This window comes from Lethenteron reissneri, chromosome 19, assembly GCF_015708825.2.
Source record: "Lethenteron reissneri isolate LAM-NWPU_2019-01 chromosome 19, ASM1570882v1, whole genome shotgun sequence".
Taxonomy (NCBI): Eukaryota; Metazoa; Chordata; class Hyperoartia; order Petromyzontiformes; family Petromyzontidae; genus Lethenteron; species Lethenteron reissneri.
This window is the reverse complement of record NC_083797.1, coordinates 9360120-9383244: the sequence shown is the minus strand read 5'-3', so window position 1 is coordinate 9383244 and position 23125 is coordinate 9360120. Positions and strand designations below refer to the sequence as shown.

At 39.5% G+C, this 23125-nt stretch overlaps 1 protein-coding gene across 1 annotated transcript in view; it reads right to left on the bottom strand.

Moving 5' to 3' along the window:
* The window catches only part of LOC133344241 (CUB and sushi domain-containing protein 3-like), a 403210-nt gene that overhangs the window by 4379 nt on the left and 375706 nt on the right, over nt 1-23125 (bottom strand). The window contains 11 exon segments of the mRNA XM_061554305.1: nt 286-424; nt 8999-9086; nt 9500-9612; nt 10786-10944; nt 11547-11612; nt 15096-15275; nt 16909-17020; nt 18326-18399; nt 18826-18999; nt 21026-21199; nt 21416-21595. Coding sequence (XP_061410289.1) covers nt 286-424; nt 8999-9086; nt 9500-9612; nt 10786-10944; nt 11547-11612; nt 15096-15275; nt 16909-17020; nt 18326-18399; nt 18826-18999; nt 21026-21199; nt 21416-21595 — 1459 coding nt within the window.

The following is a 23125-nucleotide window of genomic DNA, read 5'->3' as shown; positions in this document are numbered from 1 at the left end:
CACTGCTGGATGAATTTTTTTCCCCCTGAGGACAACCGCTTGTGTTGCAATCGAAACGTCGTGATTTATTTTATTTTTCTACCTACGTGACTTTACTGAAAGAACCAAAGAGTATGGATTCCTGCAGTCACGAAGGCTTCAAATCAAGATCCACTTTATGCTCTTTTTGAGAAGTATACTACTCTTCCCGTCTGGTTGAAAACAAAACACTGACGGCCGTGCAATATATATTAGAATTGACTGAACATGCACAGGCTGCTGCTTGTGTATGTAGCAGTGCTCCACCTCTGCTTGTAAAGGTAGAAGGCAAAGCCAGCGAAGATGAGGGCAAAGAAGGGCACGAGGATGGCGATGGCGACTGAGCTGCTGCTGGTGCCCAACTTCTGCCCAGAAGGCTCCAGTCCCCGACTTGTGTTTATTGTGCCTGCGACACGCAGCACAGACAAAGCCAGATCGTTCTCTCTGTTAGCTGCTGGGGTTAGGCTGCAGAGATGATTACAGTTCACAACAAATTATTACAACTGACACAAGGCTTCGTGTGGAGGAGGAGCAATACACGTATCGTGACGGGCCATTATTTTGCTACTGGTATCAGATTGTCAGTAGAACAAAATGTTGGGTTGAGATTGTCCAGTGAAACTTCATGAAACCTTCATCGGTGCACACCTTCACATTGAAACTAAACATTCTTGTACTTCGGGGTGCAGGTTAGGCTGCTAACATAAAACTACCACACACACAACCGGTTACTATGCAAGCTTTGACAAATGTGTACTATAGTTATTGTGTTCACTGAAGGTGGAACGAAATATTGAGTAATTTATTAATCTATTCTTAAGCTCATGATAAATATAAACAAACAAATTGCGTAAGAGTTTAACTCCTACTATCAATAAAACTGAATAGCATTTTCAAAGCAAAATTGTAACTTGTTTTGGCTTCTTAACATCTACTGTGCATTATAACACTGTATGAAACACATTGCTCATTATGCAATGTAGTATTTTAAAATATAATAAATGCAGCTAAAAACAAAATCAATGCAAAGGGAAAACTGTTTCATTTTTAACTCTCAGGATGAATGTTAAACTTTTAAAAACATGTGACATTTTGACAGCAATGTAATTGTTCCTTGTCACATAACCATCACATCAATTCGCAGGGCACACTAGGGGGCTAAAGTGTCCAACATTATGGCCTATCCAGGGAGATCCAATGGGGATAAAAAATGAGTTGCAATACTGGACGTCAAAAAATCATGAAGCAATTACTGCATTAAATGGACTGCGACAGCTGGGCTCTATATGTCAAGCTGAATCAACCTAAAGAGAATATATGCAAAGCTTCACATTTGCAATTGTGCACATGGTTTTTATTTATATATGGGATGTTAGCATTGTGTAATGGTTCGCACATTGGAGTTGGAATATAGAGGTCGCCAGTTCTATTTGATCTCCCAGTATGGTAGCTGAAAAAATGGTGCGAGCTTATTAAATCTCCCCAACCCCACGCCTCTATCCACCGAGTGGTATAATGCGGGAATACCAGTTAGTTGATTGACATGGCGCGCATGGTGCGGTAAAGTATGGGGACTCCCACATCTTCCTAGATGATTGTCCAGTGTGAAAGAGTAGGCCAAATACCATCCAGAGGGGGCTCTCTAGAGCTCCCTCCAGTGGAGGCCCTTCCACTAGCAGTGGCATGAGCAAGACATATCAGGGCTGCAATCCCACTTTTTACATTTGTATTTACTAACTGATGTATCTCAAATAATTACATGTGAAAAGCGATTCTTCTGTCAGTGGACTGAGAGCCATTATGTCCAGATAAGATTAATATCCCAAACCTAAAAAGTTGATTATATTAAGTCGTAACATGCTGAGGTAATCGCTTAATACATTAATTACCACAATACACAAACACTGTCGGATTATAAAAAACAATGCTTAATTAATGGATAAACAAATCAAACATACTTGGAATCGTTGTATTAGTATATGCCTGAAAATACCAATATGCTAATCGGACATTAATTGGTGTGACTTATATTTTCCAAAGTGCTCTTCTACTTTTAAATGGTGGAATACAATTAAGCAGTGCGTTTTCGCATTATATAAATTACTGATTTTTTTTAATTCTTGGAAATGTTTTTTTACAGATAAATGTATGCATCATATGACTTCCAACTCTTGCTTGATTACTAGCCATATATATGAAAACATTGCAATGCAAAGCGTACAAATAAAAAACTGACTCGTTTCATGTTGCAGGTAATACATTAATAAAGATCTACAGGTAACGCAGACCTAGTCAAATAAAATAAAAACATCTGAACTATACGCCATCCGTATTTTAACGAAAGTATATATAAAATTCACTGCAAATGTATGCTTTACGATAAATTACAAAACCGCGTTTAACATATTTGATTTCGATTACATTTTGAAATGCTTGTTTGAAATCGTAAATAAGTTTAAAACTCCATCATGGTGATTCGAAGGCTGAATAAAACTTTGTGGGAATGTCGTGCAGATGCCTGTTTGAGTCAATCAAAATACATGTCACGCACAAGTGTGAAAATAAAAAAAAACTACATTCATGTTAATCGCAATATAATGTACAGCCCTGCTCAATACAATTGTTGTATTAATGCTGTGAAGGAGAGAGTGAAGGGACAGGACTCGTTTGGAAATCACTCGCCACTGATCTTATTTGTGGCACTGAATCAAGCTCTGGTGTTGTTGGTTAAAAGCATAAATAAGTGTGCTATTCACTGCACCACCATTTCAATTGATCATCATGATTTTTTGCGTATTTGGTAAGTCAAGTTTAATATACACAAACATATTTATATAATAAGGCAAAAACGATTAGATATGGTTTTCATATGACATTCATATCTTTGGCATTGCTCATTATATTTAAATGTAGAACTGACACATTTTATGTTTAAGATTGCACCATGAATGGGTTCACATAAAAGGTTTGCCACAGGTTAATGTGTTTTTTTATGCTCTAGCTTAGATAAATAATGCAAATCTCCTTATTTATAGAGAAATGTACTCCTTTAAAAAAGAAATGGTGAAAATATACATTGGGAATATAAATTGAGGACTGTTAGTTTGCATATTTTCGGGCATGAAATGTAGGATGTTATTTTTATTTGAAATACCAATTTTGAGATACTAGTTCACACGGGTAACATTATACATGAGAACAAAACCCACATCGCCATATGAAGAAACAAAAAGAAGCACTGCAATGCTTGAATGAGTTTTGCACTTTCACTCTAATCGAACGTTACCGACATTTACATATTCGGTCCTCACAGGAACAGGCAGAGAAATAAAGAAGCTTCTGCCCCATCAAACTGGAATCTGATGGGAAATATATGAAAGGCGGTGTACAATTCTTCACATGGGAACAGAGTGATATATACGACCACCAGAACGGTCAATCAAACCGTCCCAGTAGGATCATCATTCCACTGAAGGTGCTTTGAGTCAGAATCAACCAGATCTCGTTATCTTTCACTATAATCCCTTGAAAATAAGAAGCTGCCTCCCCCAGAGATCTGTCTATCCTATTTCCCATGCCACTTAAAATACACACACAGATAGACTCATTTCCTCTAACAACAATGTGCTCACTTGAGTCATTTTGGATATTAAACACATTATTCTGCAAATTTCCACTGAGAAAAGGGCGCAATTTAGAGACCCATTTCCCACACCAGCACTAACAGCTGTAATGTGGTATTTCTCAACTTGCCAGGCAATGCCTATTATTTCTGGATTAGCGCTGGTATTAATGACCGTTTTCCTGGAAACTAGCTCAATTTGGCCAGTTTATCTCTTTGCACAAATTCCGATAAAAACAGCCCCGAGTGCTTTGCCCGTAAAAGTTTTGCGGGTAACTCAAGGAGTCGCAAAGTAAATATATAAAATAAAATTAAGGTAAACCTCTATGTACTAATCCTAAAGTTATTATTTTGATCAAGCGCACATCAGGAAGTGTTGGAAAAAGGTTAAATTCGGAAGCTATTAAGAAGCACAAGTGCAAGCGGTTTCAAGGCAGTAACATTGAAGAGCTACATTTACATTGCGCAGTAAAATCACATTATAAGCAGAGGTGGGACAAAGTCATTGTTATGCAAGTCCAAGTCGAGTCTGAAGTCATCAAATTCATGACTCGAGTCTGACTCGAGTCCAAGTCACATGACTCGAGTCCACACCTCAGAGGTGGGACAAAGTCATTGTTATGCAAGTCCAAGTCGAGTCTGAAGTCATCAAATTCATGACTCGAGTCTGACTCGAGTCCAAGTCACATGACTCGAGTCCACACCTCTGATTATAAGCAACATTGTACAAATAAGATTATGGAATCAGTTGGAGTAGGGAATGAGCCGAAAGGAACAGGTATAAATAACTGGAAGCGAGAACATATCACCCTGAATATAAGTATGGGTAATTCAATACCTTAATCCACTTCACCTTGCCAATTTTATATCATGTAATGGCTTAACATTGCCCAGCGGCAGCACATTTGCTGCTTGTTGCAGAGGGTTGTGGTTCTATTCTGGCAGGCCACCCTTGTTATTGCTGTGGTGCGTATTAATCATTAAGTCATAAAGTACAGCGATAGCTCTGTGATCTAGCGCTTTACCATCCAAAATGTTCTATCAAATCGGCATCTGTCAGAGACGGAAATTCAAGTCTTCCTTTGCGTACCTGGAAAAATTCCGACAGTCATCTGCCATTTTGACGTGCGCTTCTCATAGATCTTTGTGCTTACGGAAGCTTCGGGACGCTGCCGAGTGATGGTGCAAGCAGCAGTCTCTACATACGATACTCTATACCACTGTATACTGTACTCTAAACGGCCCAACTGCTTCTCTACAATCAACTTAAAAATGCTCTACAACTGACCTGTGAGTCCCTCTGTAAAAGAGTAAAGAGTTTCTTTCTTGCAAAGTTGTATGCACTCAGAAAATTTGATGAACCGTAAGTATAGCTCTCAGATAACCAGCATATTTGATGGACCAGCATCCTCCATTCCCTAAGGATGCCGGACAGCACAGCATTTGCTGTACGCTCCGTTTGCTTCACGGTGGACGTTAAAGATCCCTTGACGACATTCGAAAAGAGTAGGCCATCGACATTTGCACGAGTGTGAAACTACTACAGTACTACAGACTTGTATGTGTGTATGTTGAACTTCTTTCAGCCAACCGTGCTAATCTGGAGGTGCAGTGTTGAGTCTATGGGCAGTGTTGAGTCTATGGCTAGTGTTAGTCTATGGCTAGTGTTAGTCTATCGGCAGTGTTGAGTCTATCGGCAGTGTTGAGTCTATGGCTAGTGTTAGTCTATGGGCAATGTTGAGTCTATGGCTAGTGTTAGTCTATGGGCAGTGTTGAGTCTATGGGCAGTGTTGAGTCTATGGCTAGTGTTAGTCTATGGGCAGTGTTGAGTCTATGGCTAGTGTTGAGTCTATGGCTAGTGTCAGTCTATGGGCAGTGTTGAGTCTATGGCTAGTGTTGAGTCTATGGGCAGTGTTGAGTCTATGGCTAGTGTTAGTCTATAGGCAGTGTTGAGTCTATGGCTAGTGTTAGTCTATGGGCAGTGTTGAGTCTATGGCTAATGTTGAGTCTATGGCTAGTGTTGAGTCTATGGCTAGTGTTGAGTCTATGGGCAGTGTTGAGTCTATGGGCAGTGTTGAGTCTATGGGCAGTGTTGAGTCTATAGCTAGTGTTAGTCTATGGGCAATGTTGAGTCTATGGCTAGTGTTAGTCTATGGGCAGTGTTGAGTCTATGGGCAGTGTTGAGTCTATGGCTAGTGTTATTCTATGGGCAGTGTTGAGTCTATGGCTAGTGTTGAGTCTATGGCTAGTGTCAGTCTATGGGCAGTGTTGAGTCTATGGCTAGTGTTGAGTCTATGGGCAGTGTTGAGTCTACGGCTAGTGTTAGTCTATAGGCAGTGTTGAGTCTATGGCTAGTGTTAGTCTATGGGCAGTGTTGAGTCTATGGCTAATGTTGAGTCTATGGCTAGTGTTGAGTCTATGGCTAGTGTTGAGTCTATGGGCAGTGTTGAGTCTATGGCTAGTGTTAGTCTATGGGCAATGTTGAGTCTATGGCTAGTGTTAGTCTATGGGCAGTGTTGAGTCTATGGGCAGTGTTGAGTCTATGGCTAGTGTTAGTTTATCAGTCTATGGGCAGTGTTGAGTCTATGGCTAGTGTTGAGTCTAGTGGCTTCCTATCGTCGGAAAGAAGAACGTTCCAGACGGCCGCAGAGGCGCATCCGAAAGTGTGCGATGCAGTGACCGTCTTTGTATGTGAAACAGAGCACCTTCCTGTGCAATAGCCTCGTGCTATAAGAATGTTGTGGATACCGCAAAAGGTTGTCTTGATTCGTCCTCTTAAAAAGCACAATCTATTTGCGTACTATTGTTTGGAGAACACGTAATATTTTACTATAAAGATTGCTCTGTCTTGACTGAAATTACATGGGGACGAAATATCTTCATTGAAATTGTATTTTTTCCAAATGAATGTCCCACTACATATGTGCTAAATAGAATCAATGAGAATGCACGAACAGCAAACCCCATTCGGCATAAGTCGTACTGATTTTATGCAGTGCGGAAACTATTTAATGCAGTCCCCCTGTATACTTGCTGCCTCTTTGATTGACAATCCACATTCAGTTAAAATTTACTTTTTATAAAAAACGTATTTTATGAATAACGTATTGTCCTGCGTTAGAAAGCAATGTCTATTTTCATTAAAGTGTAACAAAACTATGTCTCGCCCGTGCCCTTCATCCCTTTTACCAAGGTCATTCCTATTATCTTTTCTCAGATTAAAAGCCAAATAACACGTGGAATGACATGTTCTCGGGTCCATCAAAATCTCACATAAGAACAATTCACGTTCAAAAAGTTACGACGTGAGCATTGCAGTATCTGGTTATATGCATAATATGAATCAATACAACATTTTGCGTTGAGTTTGTGTGTAAATGTTAATACCTATCAAATAATTTTGACAAGCTATCATAGCTGGATTCATGAGAGTGTTTCAAGTGACTTTTTCACTATTTCACCTCCTACTCACCCTCTCTACCTACTTAGCGCTCGAATCCTGGCAGCCCCTGCACTGAAATCCTCACCCTAACTCTCACCTTTTTCATAGCTTATCATTCCACTGACTCTGCTTCCCATCGCTTCCTCTATAATCAACACACATTATACCGAGGCGATAATTACGACTTCGCTTGTCAAGGTAGAATCATTATTTATGAGAGCATTTCTTTTTACATGCGGGACTTTACTTTTGCATTAGGTGTTCCGTGCCCGAATATTTCCTGCTGATCCCAAAATCCATTTACAAACGGATTATTACATGGACTAAATATATCAATAAACACACACGCAAAAGACACAATTACCGCCCATGGCATGCTATTACAAAGTACATTTTGGACATAACTATAATTTAAACAAAACCTGATACTGCGTTGCCGATGATGCACCAAGCAAAAGTAACATGAACTTAAACACATTCGTCAATAACACTGCCTATGAGGAAACAAAAGAATGTTACAGGGAATGGCCCTACTCATACAATTGCTTCCTACAAGGGACACCGTCGAGTTTTTTGTCTTTTCCTCGCACCTCCGATTAGCACGGTTGGCTAAATACGGTGCGAAAGAAGTTCAACATGCATACATGCCATATGAATGTGTCAATTTTTTCATCATTCAAACAATCACAGTTTAAATTTCGATTTAAAGCTTTCGTGACTGCAGGGATTCATCTTCTTGGTTCTTTCGGTAAAGTCACGTAGAAGGGAAATAATAAAACGCAAGCAGCCGTCCTCAGGGCAGCTCAGGACGGCTGCTTTAGTTGTGGCCGAAACGTCGTTAGAATTATTTAATTATGTTTTATTTTATTATTTTATTATTTCCCTTCTACGTGACTTTACCGAAAGAACCAAGAAGATGAATCACAGTTTACACCACGTACAAATAAAATAATGTCGAGTTCATTTCAAATGCATACATTGTCACGGTCACTCGGCTGTGTGTATGTGGAAACACCTATTGCAGGTCACATCAGTTCAGGTTATCTTTCTGCCTTCTATCTTGTTATTATTTAATACATTATCCCTTCGTATGGCTCAGTGCATTCATGGCTCCCAAGACCACTGTACACAATGGAAGGCTCTTGTTGTTGGCGATACAAAAAGCGACTGGCCATGTCAAGGGCACATACAAATGCACACGTACTTTAGAGACATATGAAGATAATTGATATTCCTTGGTTCTGGACAGAGGTGTGGAGTACGTCGAAAAGAAGGAAGGCTGGTGTAAAAAGCACACTTAGAGGGTTCGCTTTGTATTAAAAAAATAGACAACCAATGAAAACACATGTCAAAATCTGGCATACTCAAAGCACACGCACATCTGCTTTACGCGTATGTTGTTCTTCGAAAGTGCTTGGAAAATCTACAGGATCAATACATATGTGTAAAATCCTTCGCAAAACTAACATGTTTTAGCCTCTTCACAAACATACGATAGAAATGTCCACGTGCTTCATGTGTCAAGTGCTAGTAGGATGCGGAAATAGGCTATACATTGAATTTAGCAAATCCCATTAGAATACAGAGAATTATAAGGACACTATTGTAAAAACAACACGTAAATCACTGCACATGACATGAGTTGTATGGCTCATGAAAAGGAACAATACAATTATCGAAAAAATGGTTACTCAAAGCAGAGCGAATGAATTTTCATTCAAATACAACAAGCCACTTTCACCTCCTTAATGGAAATCGAGAACTATTTTACAATTGCAATACGTGCCCAAGAATATGTGGTGGTATCCTAGAAACCCATGACGGATTCGCGATGACTACAGTGACCCTTGGCTTATAATAACTGTGGTTCTACGCTTCACGTTATCTAGTCAGCAGACTGATTACTGCATGCTTACCTGCTCTCTGAAAACCAAACGAGCCAAATTCCTTCGCTTGAATGAACCCTTCGTAGATGTAGGTTAATCCATCATGCTCCACCGACACCTTGCACATGCACATCATAAAATAGGATGCGTCAAGCAATTAAAACGTGTGTCATAATTGCCATTTTTTGTTGAAACGGCATATGCTGAAAAAATATACCCTTGAAATTTACGACAACAAAACATAGTATGCACATAAATTTGAAGCATTCAATATGTTACTACTACGTATGTTTTCATGGCTGTGCTATATAACTCTTCGATGTGTTTCGGGTTGCAATGCACGTTGTTTGATACGATGTCCAATGTTTCGCTCCACATGCTCGGAGCCTCTTCAGGAACTGGTTGCGAAATGTCAGACATCGTGCCGGACAACATACGGCACATGCGAAAATGACATCAGAGCTATTCATTATATTGTAACTTAAACCATAACAACATTTTATGAATGTAAAATGTTTGCAGTGAACTTACAAAACCATCCATAGCCCAGCTCTCTTCATTGACTCTGGCGATTAAGTTGTAATCCAAGTTGTAGACCTGTCGGATTCTCAAGAGCAGTCGTGCATCTTCCCCTTTATAAACACCTGTGTGTATACAACGTTGCATTACTATTCATTGATTTGTAAAAGATTATCATGAGCAACACCTATGCAACAACGACAAAAAACGACGGAAGAAAAATTATACGTAAAAAAAACGTGCTTTGTCAAACCAACTATAAACTGCTGTGGATACTTATCATTAATTTCACTGAAAAAGGATTGATATTAATGTTGATTACACGTTACTATTTTGGTGAATAAGCAAGTCTTTATGTGATTGCGGGCAAGAAGGAGCAGGGGTTGGATAAAAAAAATAACTTCACGTAAAGTCCATAGATTCTTGCCTCTCTGTGCCAGTGACCATCTCAATAACAACATGCCTATGAAGAACTATACCCTTTAGTATTGACCTTTTGACCAGTGAAGAAATCGCAGGAGAGAGATATTGTGGTCCTGGACCTTTGCTAAATTATTTTTTTCCAAGGTTGATCAATCTGGTTCAAAAAATGTAGTGTGGGGGAGTATGAACAGAAATATACCAGCGGCAGCTTCAGGAAGCACTGGCCATGTCATATTTTAATCTATAAGTCATCAAATACAATGCGGATCAAAAACGCGGTGGTCCTCGACCACATCGAAAATGTCATAGGCACTCGTGAAACAGGTTCAGAGATACCTCGGGCGAACGTGGTAAAATGGCAAGATTAATAAGGTCGTCGCTTTAAGTGGGAACTTGATGTGCATGGACAGTGGGGACTGGAGGTGGGGGCAACTAATCACCAATTTTCAGCCAATTAAAAGCCACGGTGGGCCGCATGTTTGTGACAAATTATGCTTAATTCTAATATATTCCATTTCAAATAACACACCTCGAATACAATGATGAAATTGCTGCGAGCATTTAGGAGTACATTTTAATCCATAATTATATGAATCAAGTTTGTTTTGTTTAACCAGGTGAGAACTGAAGAGACCAACATAATCTAATTTGCATGAAGCTTTATAAAATAATTAGGCAGTGTAAAGTGTCCATTAATCAGCAGTGAAACCAGAGTGGCTGGTGATAATGATGATGGGTCTATACTATTTACCATAAGCTTAACCCGTAGTAGCAATGACTGTTTTCAGAGTAAGAAACACAGCCTTGATGTTGTGTTGCGGAAATTGAGACAAACCAATAAAGAGACGAAAGTGTGAGTGAGTTGTAAAGGTTACCTGTCAAAGCTAACTCCATGAGGTTAGCCATGAAACTGCAGTTCATTCGGCCGGTTGAAGCATTGAAACCCTTTATTATGAGCGTGGCTTGATGTTTGCGCCCTTGGTAGTCAAAAGAGCCTTTCCAAACATAGTTGAGCTCAAACACACTGTCTGGAACTGAAAACAAATCCGATACAACACACGTGACTGCAAAGCAATAATCAGTCACATTTTGCTGCTAAATATGGCCAATTTAATGGAAAAAGTAGTATGGTCGAATTCAAGTAAAATGTAGGTGTCCTGTATTTGATTCTGTGACGAAATTTACTGTTTATGTATTACAGCCAGATTGCTGTATACGAATATTAAGAAACGATGAAAGACCAAATAGTGTTCACATTTATCTTTTGTGATTACAATATCAAGCTCTGTGGTCCATGCTGTAATTAAAAGTACATATAATGTATATCTGACTCTTCGCGCTTGAGCCAACGATGAAAAGAGTTTTGGAAATGTATTTATTGCGGTTAAATATATATGCGAAATGACAGAATACATATTCAACGCTGCAACTCTCGCAAGTTATTACTTTCACTGCTCGGCAGCAGATTGCAAAATTAACAGTTGCTAACAATGCCTTGAAAATATTAGTAAACATTTCACATTGAATATCTGCCAACTATGAGCAGCTGGATTTATATGAGAACATGGCAAATGATGCAGTGAAATTCACTAATGACTAATGTCACAGTGACCAATAATATAAAAAAAGCACTTGCCAGTTGGTTTGGGGCTTAGAGATCCCATTGTGGGTATATTCCTTTTTTCATTCGGTTTTGGGCCAGCTGTTAAGGAAATACAATTATTAAGTGAGAGCAATTCCTACCTGCCCTCAATTCAGATACATAGTGCATAGGTATGTAAACTAATACATTATTGATGCTTTATTATTCATGGCTCAGGGTATTTAACATTGCAATTAGTTTTTTTAGTATTAAATGAATCGAAATTGAATGCAATTTAATGGTCAGTATGCTCATAATATACATGATTAAAGATTATAACATGCAATTGTGTATGATAGAGAAGACTTCAAGTCATGAAAACATTGTGCCCGAAATGTAAACATTAACAATAAAAACATATTTAAGCTTTTTTTCTTCTTCTTGGTTCTTTCGGTAAAGTCACGTAGAAAGGAAGTAATAAAATAATAAAATAAAACATAATAAAATAATTCTCACGACGTTTCGGCCACAACGCAAGCAGCCGTCCTCAGGTGAAGAATGAAACACCACTAAGCTTGGAGCATATATTTAAGCTGGTTTGGAGGGGGGGAGGTGGGAAGAAGAGAGCCTTGACAAAATAATTTGCATATCAAGAGGAATTTAGCATATGGAAAATGCGTAGGAGGTGGGCGGGGGGGTTTCAAATTAATATTATGACCGTGCATTATGCAGGATTAGCAGCATTAAAGGGAGGGGAAAGGGGGGTAGCATTAACAAAGGACAGTAATGTTAATAGTATGTAGCTGCAGTTACTAAACAACCACGTAGAAAACTAAAGTATAAACTAACATAAACAACACTTTAGTTTTCTACGTGGTTGTTTAGTAACTGCAGCTACATACTATTAACATTACTTTCCTTTGTTAATGCTACCCCCCTTCCCCCTCCCTTTGATGCTGCTAATCCTGCATAATGCACGGGCATAATATTAATTTGAAACCCCCCCGCCCACCTCCTACGCATTTTCCATATGCTAAATTCCTCTTGATATGCAAATTATTTTGTCAAGGCTCTCTTCTTCCCACCTCCCCCCCTCCAAACCAGCTTAAATATATGCTCCAAGCTTGGTGGTGTTTCATTCTTCACCTGAGGACGGCTGCTTGCGTTGTGGCCGTAGCGTCGTGAGAATTATTTTATTATGTTTTATTTTTATTATTTTATTACTTCCCTTTTACGTGACTTTACCGAAAGAACCAAGAAGATGAATCCCTGCAGTCACGAAAGCTTTAAATCGAAACATATTTAAGTTGGAGCTAAACAATTTTAAATGTTTCATGACAGTTTACAAGTATGAATAGACCCGGATATTTAAGATGACATGCCGATAGATGTAACCATCTGAGATAGCTAAGCCAAAATCACACCCCTGAGATTAAATGTGACATCGCGATATATCAAGTAATATTAACTTGCGAACATGAAGACATTCTAGGAAAGGGAAGTATTGAATACCCCACAAACACAATCTATACATGGGGCATCTCACTAATGGTAGGTACACTTCACTTTTTTTTCTTGAGCTTTGGATTTTTTGAAAAATTTATTTTTATTTGTAAAAGATATAGGAGTATGCTCGTAGTTCAGATGAAATTGATATACATAGATTACATGAATATAAACACAAAATGTAAGTATTGCATCTTTGTTGTATTTTGCAGATTGTATATTGCGTATATGAGCAGTCATATTTTGAGTGTGCTTCGGCATAGTATTAATAATACAATACATTTATCAGAATAAACCACTAATCTCCCAAAGATTATGAGATTAACAGGCTAGTCAGTTCATGCAGTGGCTACTCAGAGAAAATTGGTAAGAGACAGCTTGCATTTAAAACTGTAAAATACAAGTACAAAAGCACACACAGATGCAAAACTAAACTCATTTAAGTATCAATCCATGTCACTCCCGCAGCTTATAAATTCCACACACATATTTGAGTAAAATACTTCGTAATAACTTAATGATAAGATGATACAGCGAATGTAAACATTGCGTGGGCACAAAACAGATGGATGTACACACTTGCACACACACTCGCTTGGCTAGCCATAATCCAGCATGTTTTCAAGGAAGGAAGAAAAAAGAGTTTTCACAGTAAGGCAATCTCATTGCTAACAGACTGCAATACGACACGTCTGTATGATTGAAGAGAAAATGCCACTATTGTATATGCCACGAAACACATATCACAGCTGTCAAACACTAAAATTATGTAAGCCCTGGTCCGTTACACGCCATTACAGTGGTGGGTCTCACTCATGTTTATTCTCACTCTCCCAAGGCATTAAGTATCCAATATAAAAACGTGTTTATCTCCATTTATTAGTTGTAACAAAAATACTTAGGCATTTTTTTTAAATGTTACACGGTTATCTGCAGCAAATTATTGAACCCATGATTTGTACTTATCATGGCACTTTCATTTCAATGGCTTTGTGCACAACTTGCTCACATTATTGAGACTATGAAAACATGATGTATTGCACAAAATATTCCACTAAACATGAAGCACACTACATATCTAATTCACCTCAACTATATGCTTGGAATCACAATGAGAGACAGCACGATGAACACATGGGTTCGCAAACATATGCAGGTTAAAGACGACATTCAACATCGTTCATAAAAAAAATTAACCCGTAAAAACAAAGTTTTTCACTATAAATCCTTTATATGCGTGGCATCGGGGCGGCTAGAGTCCTCTCGTCCTCTGGCTTGAGATGGCTGCCACCTATGGGTCAGATGATTGTCTGGCAGAATTAAACAATTGGTAATTAAATATTAAAAAATTTTCCCCTAAACAGTGTAAAATTTAGGAAAACATTTTTTTGACGAAAATGCATTGTCATGCACAACGAGTCTGTGTGCAAAATGTCAGCTCGATTGGATCACGGGAAGTGGGTTAAAAAACGACTGAAATATTTGCACGGTCCTAAGCAAGCAAGCAAGCGAACTTAATATAAAGGATTTAATAACTGGACTTGGCCAGGACAAAGTCGCTAGACGGGATGATGGCCAATGGACACGAGTAGTCATAGAGTGACATCCAAGAAATGGAAAGCATTGAAGAGGATTTCCGCCAAGATGGAGAGGGTGTCCACAAGAAAAAAAATCATCCTGTGTGCAGATGCTCAGCGGCCTTAATCCAAGGTAGATTGATCATGGAGGCTACTGTTGCCACTGATGATCACGATAAAATGCAGCTATTTGTAGGATATCGTTTTATAAGTAGGCAAAACGCAACCAGGCGCGGCCTTCATAATCCTGCAGGATTTACTCGTTCCGGCAATAAAACAGGTGTTCAGATGTTCAAACACCAAATATAAACCTAATGCAAGGCATCGAGAATTAGTCACACATACTTGTGGCGAAACATGCGCACAAACATGCTCTGATAACACATGCACTGATTGGCCTACACCAGAAAAAACACCTGTTTTATTGGCAAAAAGAGTAAAGCCTAATTCTACTTTTGTCATAAAAAAGGTCCTATAGCTTTGTGAGGGAGGCGTTTGCGCGGACGTGCTTGCGACTCACGATGGCAGATGGGAGTTTTTCCCGACCAGGTCCCGTCGGGACGGCAGCTGCGGTGCTCCGAGCCCCCCGCCAGGTAGAATCCGGGCTGGCAGCTGTACATGAGCGTGTAGCCCAGGCCGGGCAGTTCCACGGCCCCTACGTCTGCATTTTCTGGGGTCTCCAGCTGCTTGCAGCCGTGCGCTGGGCGCAGGCACACGCAGACACACACGACAGTATCTATCAGTACTCATCACACAAAGCCTAGGCAAACACCACTGGGTCACATTCTTCATGTTTATCAATATGTACCGATTAAGTGAAACATAATGGTGGGGGGGGGGGGGAGATGGAATTAAGAGAATTGCCTCAACAATGCTCAGCGGATGGAACCCAGCCTCAGCAGCTCTTGACAGTAGACTTGCAGGAAAATTTTGTTATATGCTGATTAGCACCAAAAAAGGTAACCGAATTACATATATTGCAGGTATGTGGTGTTTTCTCAAAGCAAATAGAGGACATTACCCAAGATTATATTCTATTACTGTACAAGATTTTCCCTGTCGTGGCTTCATGTCAGATAAATACCAGTGTGCTGCACGCAAGCTACCTCCGCTGGATAGCAGTTATTTCAAAACAACATGTAGGGTGAGGATAATTATGTTGAAAATTATATTCACAGCGTGTGTGCCTTATGATCATCAGGATGTGTTTGGAAATATTGAACCGTGCACCCTTGACAGATATCTGCAACTGGGCGATATCCCATCGCTGAGAAGCATAATGCAAAGGCAGTGGTAGTTTTCAATTTTGGTCATAAACAGGCCATGTTTTCATGTCAAAGATCAAATAGACTTGTGCGATGTACATCATGAATAGTACGTGAACCAGACAACCTGGTGCCTGCTGTATGGAAACTGTGATAAAAAAAAATAAACAATACCAGTATTAGAGTTATTAAACATAGCAATGGCACAAGTATGAAGAAACCCTAAAAATGAAAATCAAGACGTAAAAATAAAAACGTGATTGAATTTGGAGCGCTATCAACGGTAATAGTGGGGCATTCGCCTCGACTGGGTATATATATCACACATTAGTTTATCATCGGGAGGCAGATTATGATTTCAGAGTACATTTTTCAGGTGAGGCCAAACACAGATGGCAAATGTTGGATGACTGATTATTTCACGTAGGTAATTTGGCTACGAATGAAGCAAGCTTAACACAAGTGGACTCATCTAAGTGGTTTCCAATTCATTGCTTAGTTTGGTGACCAAATGTTCTGGTGTTGGAGGCATGGGCACAGAGATTCAAGGCCTGGAGGCGGATGGATTATTGCAGTAAAGCGAAGAGAGAATGATTTCCCTCCAAACCTTTCCCTTGATACAGTGTGTCAGCCATAAATATGTCCCTTAATATCTTTCTTTGGCAACAAAATCATAAATCAATCAATACTGTATTAAAGGACATGCCAGAATTGTTCTCTCGTAAACAAATTCCAGGGGCAGAAGAAAAAATACAAAATACATTGTGGAATCAAAAAGAGGTTACAGTATAAACTTTACACTTGCCACGTCTACATTTAAAATGTATTGCTTTTAAGATAATTGCTTTCAGGAATAATAATGTGACGAGAACATTCAATGTGGTGATTGCTTACACGTTTTCACAAAGTTAAATTATTGTTAAGATGCTGAAACTTAAAGTTAATATTATTACGTGCGAATATTAATACATTCATTTATATTTATACCCTCCATTCATAATTCACGACATTTTGTTGACAGAAACTTAGATATGATGGTGCTGATGAAGTTACACATGACATACGTACAAATGCATTCTGGCTGAGTTCCACTCCAAGTGAGATCAGAAAGGCAGATTCTTGTGGTAGACCCTTGGATGTGAAACCCTTTTTGGCATCTAAAGGAAACTGTGCTGTCAACCTAAACAGACACACACACAAGCAAGTAAAATCATATTTTGTCCTTAAGTAGAATGTTGGGGGGGGGGGGGGTTCAGTCAACATCAGTGATCAGATATCCCTATTTTCTTCACTACTGAAAGGTAACAATTGCCCTTGGCCAGATACTGCTAACCTGCAGAAAACTCTGAGAACAAGACATGCACTGAACCACGTGTCTTTGCCAAAGCTTTTGTGTTCGTTCTTAGAGACATCATCTTAATGGTTTACTTTTGTAATGCAGGCTACACTATCTTCAGAGTTAGAGAAAAACAAAATCGTTATATATCCTTATTAAATTGCCTTCTCAGTTGTCTCATGTGCTTTAAATTTCTACTGCTGCGACGTTCAGTATACGATCACATTATCAAATGTGATTTGTAACTTTTATCATTACCTGTGTATCGATAGCTCAATGTTAATGTGCCAATTTATTGAGGGACTGTTCATCTTGGTGTGGTCTGAGACTTTTGTGGTAGTTTTTGCTGCCTTTATTGATTAATTGGACTTATATAATTAATGTATGTATTATTATTTTTATATTTAGTGACTCGCTTACCATTTTCTCTGCTTTACACTCCGTTTTTTTAGTGTTTGTTATTTTAACTGGCTGACCCACCCATACTGAATATCTGTGAAATAGAGCTTCATAGCTCACCAGATTCCTCCAATCTAAATAATGATTCTGATTTCACTTCCAGTACATGGAGTGGAACTTCAGACACCATGCTAAACCACAGGGGAAATAACCCAACAAAAAAACAGAGCGATATACAGCACAAACGTGAAATCTTACGCAGTAGCATATTTTTATTTCGTTAATTGTTGTGATTTTATAATCATATTTTATTATATGTATTTGTATACACTATAGTATTACCATTTGCATTGTTTCATGTTGCTTAATTCTCTATTGGAAGATGTCCACACAGCACAGAATTAGTAAAAAAAAACAACGATGGCATAATTGAATAAGGAGTTGAACCGTGAGGACAAGGGCCTTTGGGTTGTGGAAGATAGGGTAGCCAGCGTTCAATTGCTAACTTTGTTGAATAAAGAATGGACTTACATAGGTTCAGATGGTGACGTAAATAATACTACTACATCAAACAATTTAGTAGGGACAGCATTGTTGCATTAATGCATTATTAAACAGGAAGGAAGTGACAGTGAAATGTATTGGCCTCAATGGATTTGGAAATAATGACCCCATGCCCTTGAAGATTAAATATTTTAAGTCTGAATTTTGTAAGTATGAATATATAGAGGGGAAGAGAAATAATCTTACTTGATATCCTTGAGTGATATTCTGCTCACCAAACTGAGGTGTTCCAGGGTTTAAACACGTTGTCTGCGACGGATCTGCAGCAGAATGGGAACAATTACAGGTCATTTTGGATATAACACTTTCTATTAATCTACATTTTGAATGTTGTGGCAAGCCAATTCCACGTAACAAACTATATAAATGCACGTTATCGGTGGCTCACTTATTCAGCATCAAAGCACATTTCAGAACAATAGTAAGTCGACCCTATTCCGTGTGGATCAAATCCCACGTATAAAACTATGAGGATTAACTTTTAGAATTTTTTTTAAAATAATGATTATCAAAATTCGTGTTTGTCCGTGAATCACAGCACCCTCGCGGTCGCCGTGGGCCCTAAGAATGGCATGGATACAAATGTACTCGTGATTGAAATTGAATGTTCCCACACACCCAGGATAAAAAAAAAAAATTCCTCTTTGTAAACATTTTACCCTTACACGCGGTCCGGAGGATCTTACCAATGCACCGTGGCTGTGTGCCACTCCAGGTCCTATCTGCACGGCATGCCCGCAAAGAAGAGCCAACAAGCACCAGGGGAGGGTTGCAGCTGAAGGAGACGTCTGCCTCGAAGATGAATCGCTTGCCTTCGCGCTTGCCCTCAGCCGGCGTGCCTGGGTCTCCGCAGAATACAGCTGCAGCAGTGGTGAGAGACAGTAATTAATTATGCGCACACATGCTTCATTATCCTCACCACTTTCACCGTTACTGAAAAGCATTTTTTTCCAAGTAAAACCCACACGTGAAATTGCTAATGTGTGTTACAAAGGTTAACAATTATGATATGCAGCAATTTATTTAATCAAAAATGCATTTTGATAAAAAATATATATAAGTTTGGCATTGAAATGGAACAATTATGTTAAATGTAATGTTTGTGTGTACCCTGGGAATGTATTCTTTAAAACATGTATTTTGCCAATGTCAGACAATGTTTGTTTTGCTTGTTTGCTTTATTTGCTTAATTATTTTGAATATTAAAATAAAAATACTTTTTGTCGATGTCAACTGCAATTTTGTTCTACATGTCATACAATTTTGTTGAGGTTATACATGACTAAATTGTAGCACAGCCCAAAGTGGGCAGGGATTAAGGCAGAGCCACTCAACGTTTCTGAAAACGTGGAGCTGCTTCCAACCACAGTCGTGTGGCTGGTGGGCCATGGAGGGCCATTCCTCAAGAATACATGTTTTGAGCTACCATTCCACACTTTAGTTTTACACATTTGTATGGAAACTTACTCCGGTCATCTTTGCAGCGGCTTTTAGCTAGCCATTGAACACACTGCATTGTGTGCTTTCAAATGTGCATATGTGGCCGTATGGAATGTTCTTCCTTCCGATATTAGAAAGGCACTGGAGCTACGCACTTTTAAATCTACGTTGAAAATTAATTTCTTTAGAACTGCTTTTTGTGGTTAGTTCCTTGTCATTTCCTGCTTCTCCGATTAGCAAGGTTGACTATGTATGGTGCGAAAGAAGTTAAACATCCATACAACTTAATGGAACTGTCTTAGATATTTTCCTTTCACCTAAAAGATAAAATTAATGAATGTACAGCCCTTTGTCAATCCACTTCCTTTGATGTTTCAGTGTATGTGGCTGCAATTGATTCATATATTGTGGGATGAACTTGGAGTCCTATATTCGATTAACGGCCATGTCACACATCATTGAGTCTCCTCTATGACAACTCAGCCTTAAATGGGTGTATTTTGTGGTGTGCACTGTAAAGGTAATGGTTGGTGGATTATCATTGGATAGGGTTAGTGGGTGGGGCATTAATGGGTCATCAGAAGTTGCATCAGCAAGTGTCATTATTATTATCATTATTATTATTTAATGTTGAAATGATATTCATCTACCATATGCATTTACCATCATCTTGAACTCTCAAAATCATCATCTTATTTTAATTCATCCATCTACATCTCCACTATTACCATCATCTTCCTGTTTGTATGTTGAACTGCTTTCACACCATACGTGGCCATCCATGCTAATTCAGCCATCATCATTGTTACCGGTTTGAAGTAACACTAAGCCATCTTTGGCTCACCCGCTACATTCTGGACTAAGGTGGTACAACTGTCAATAAGCATGTGTATGTGTTTGTGTGTAAGATGGACCAGAGCCTAATTGTTTGGTTTTATCCATTTGGTTGAGTATAATAACACGAGTTTGCTCAACTTTTATTTTTCTTGGCACTCCCCTGGCTGCTGATTTTTTGCGGAATGGGGTCCCACCCATTCCACTTTGGGAATTGGGCCCAAGACTGGCATGTGAATTATCATTATTATTATAATCATCATCAATGTTGCAGAATTTCAACATAAAGCCAGAATTCCCACATATTAAGAATCTAATTCTAAACGACTCAGTCCACTTAAAAAATGGGCTCCATTGTGGTAATGGGGACACCATAACATTGTCAGTAATAATCACGTGAAAATGTACATGCAAATCAGGCCCGACAGATTTTGTATCTATAATTCTCATGGATAAGTTGCACAGGTTGGCTACGAACAGTGCAAAAGAAGTCCAACATACATACATAGCATGCATATATTTGCGAGGGTCTACATGCATGCAAGTAGTGTGTGCGAGTATGGATATTCTGAATTTTTGTTTTCAAATTTAAAGTGCAGCTTTTTTTTTTACGCAGGCACTGTGGTACGTCGCCCCTCCATGTGCCGTTGCCCTCGCAGGTGAGCGTGGCAGGGAAGGAGAGCTCGTAGCCCGAGGAGCAGCTGTAGCTCACGCTGGCTCCCCACGAGAAGTCTGAGCCCAACAGCCGCCCGTTCAGCACCCTCGGCGGCTGCCTGCACGTGATCACTGCAAATACGAAGTCCACAGAGATGTAAAGAAAAAGGCACGCGGTGAGATATCGCCTCAATAATTGGTGGAGTGAAGTACATACATTTATTTATTATAGAATCGTCCTTTAACGACAGTGAAACTGACGATTTTTCAAAAAGAGTGTACACTTCATGCCATCATTCCTTATCACTTGGCAAGCACATCCAATCATTTTAACCCAATGATCCTTACCTCTGCAGAGAGGCAGGGATCCACTCCATGCCCCATCTTTCCCACACACCCGAGTGGATGAGTGGTGTGGGTCGATCCTGTAGCCTGGGTTGCAGTGGTACGTGACATTGTGGCCAAATGTGAAGTCACTTCCAATGCGCACACCATTGGCCACAGAGCCGGGTTCACCACAGTTGAATACTGTAAACAACAAAAAGTATATATATAGTCTTTAAATATCATGCATAGTGTACTAGTGACAAACTCGTTGAGGCAGGAATGACTTCTCAGGTGTTAATTTTCCCTGTATGGACATTTATATTTTTAAATCCTTTATTTTAAGTTCACTTGCTTGCTTGCTTGCACGCTTACGACCGTGCAAATCTTTCAGTCGTTTTTTAACCCACTTCCCGTGATCCAATCGAGCTGACATTTTGCACACAGACTCGTTGTGCGTGACAATTTATTTTCGTATAAATTTTTTTCCAAAATTTTCCACTTTTTAGGGGAAAAAAATTCATATTTTATTTAAAATACCAATGTGATAAAAATGAAACTCTTACTCAAGAAAAACAGAAATGAATAATAAAATAAAACCGATGCCACGCATATAAAGGATTTTTAGTGAAAAACTTTGTTTTCACGGGTTAATTTTTTAAAATTAAAGATACATTTAAATGTTGGTTATTACATCACCGCACACCACCAGCATGTAATACAGGTGCATTTCCCTCTGTGATGTCAGCCTTCTCAGGGCCCACCGTGTTACGTAAACGAAGTCTACAACGAAATTCATAACGAATAATATTGCTAAGGAAACCGTATGTCGCCAGTCGATCTCTGGCTTACAGCTGAAAGAACAAGCCTGGCAACAAAGGTCATTCTCGGGGCCAGACGAGCCGTTCCATCGGCCCCTCGGTTCGTCTATGCCAGCTAAATGTTGAGGACCTACTCCGAGCTAAGACAGATGTCCTCGCAAAGATCCTTCAGCAAAAAAACATTGACATCCTTACTATCCAAGATACACATGTGAAGGAAAGCAGCTCTCTACGACTGAACATTCCAGGGTACATCCTCGCTGCTTCCAAGGGCCACACAAAACACGGTCTGGCTACTTACGTGGCGCATCACATCAAAGCCAGAGCGGAAGTTATTGAGACAGACAACGACTTCACAATTGGGAGAATAATAGCCGGTCTCGTCGTATGCAATGTCTACAAACCGCCAACAACAACCTGGCACCTAGCAACATTGCCAACGGTGCAACATCCCGCGATCTACATAGGCGACTTCAATAGCCATCACACGATGTTGGGCTACCCAATTAACGACCTGGCAGGCAAACAAATCCTTGATTGGGCATCTGCACAAGAGCTCTTCTTCGTTTTTTATGCCAAGCTACAAGGCACATTCCACTCTGTATGGTGGAATAGAGGATACAACCCAGACGTGTGCTCTATAACGACAATTAACAATGGCTAGCATTTGCCCACCACGTGCAAAGTCCTGCCTCGCTTCCCACACATTCAGCATAAGCCCATGGTCATCCAAATTGGCCACGAAATCCCAGTAATCACCAACACAATCACGACCCCAATGGAACTTCAGATGGGCAAATTGGCCTGACTTTATGGTGGCAGTGGAAAAGGACATTCGCCACATCTCCATGAACCCTGAAAATTTTGAGCCGTTCATCATGCTCGTGAAGAAAGCCACCAGGGATGCGATCTC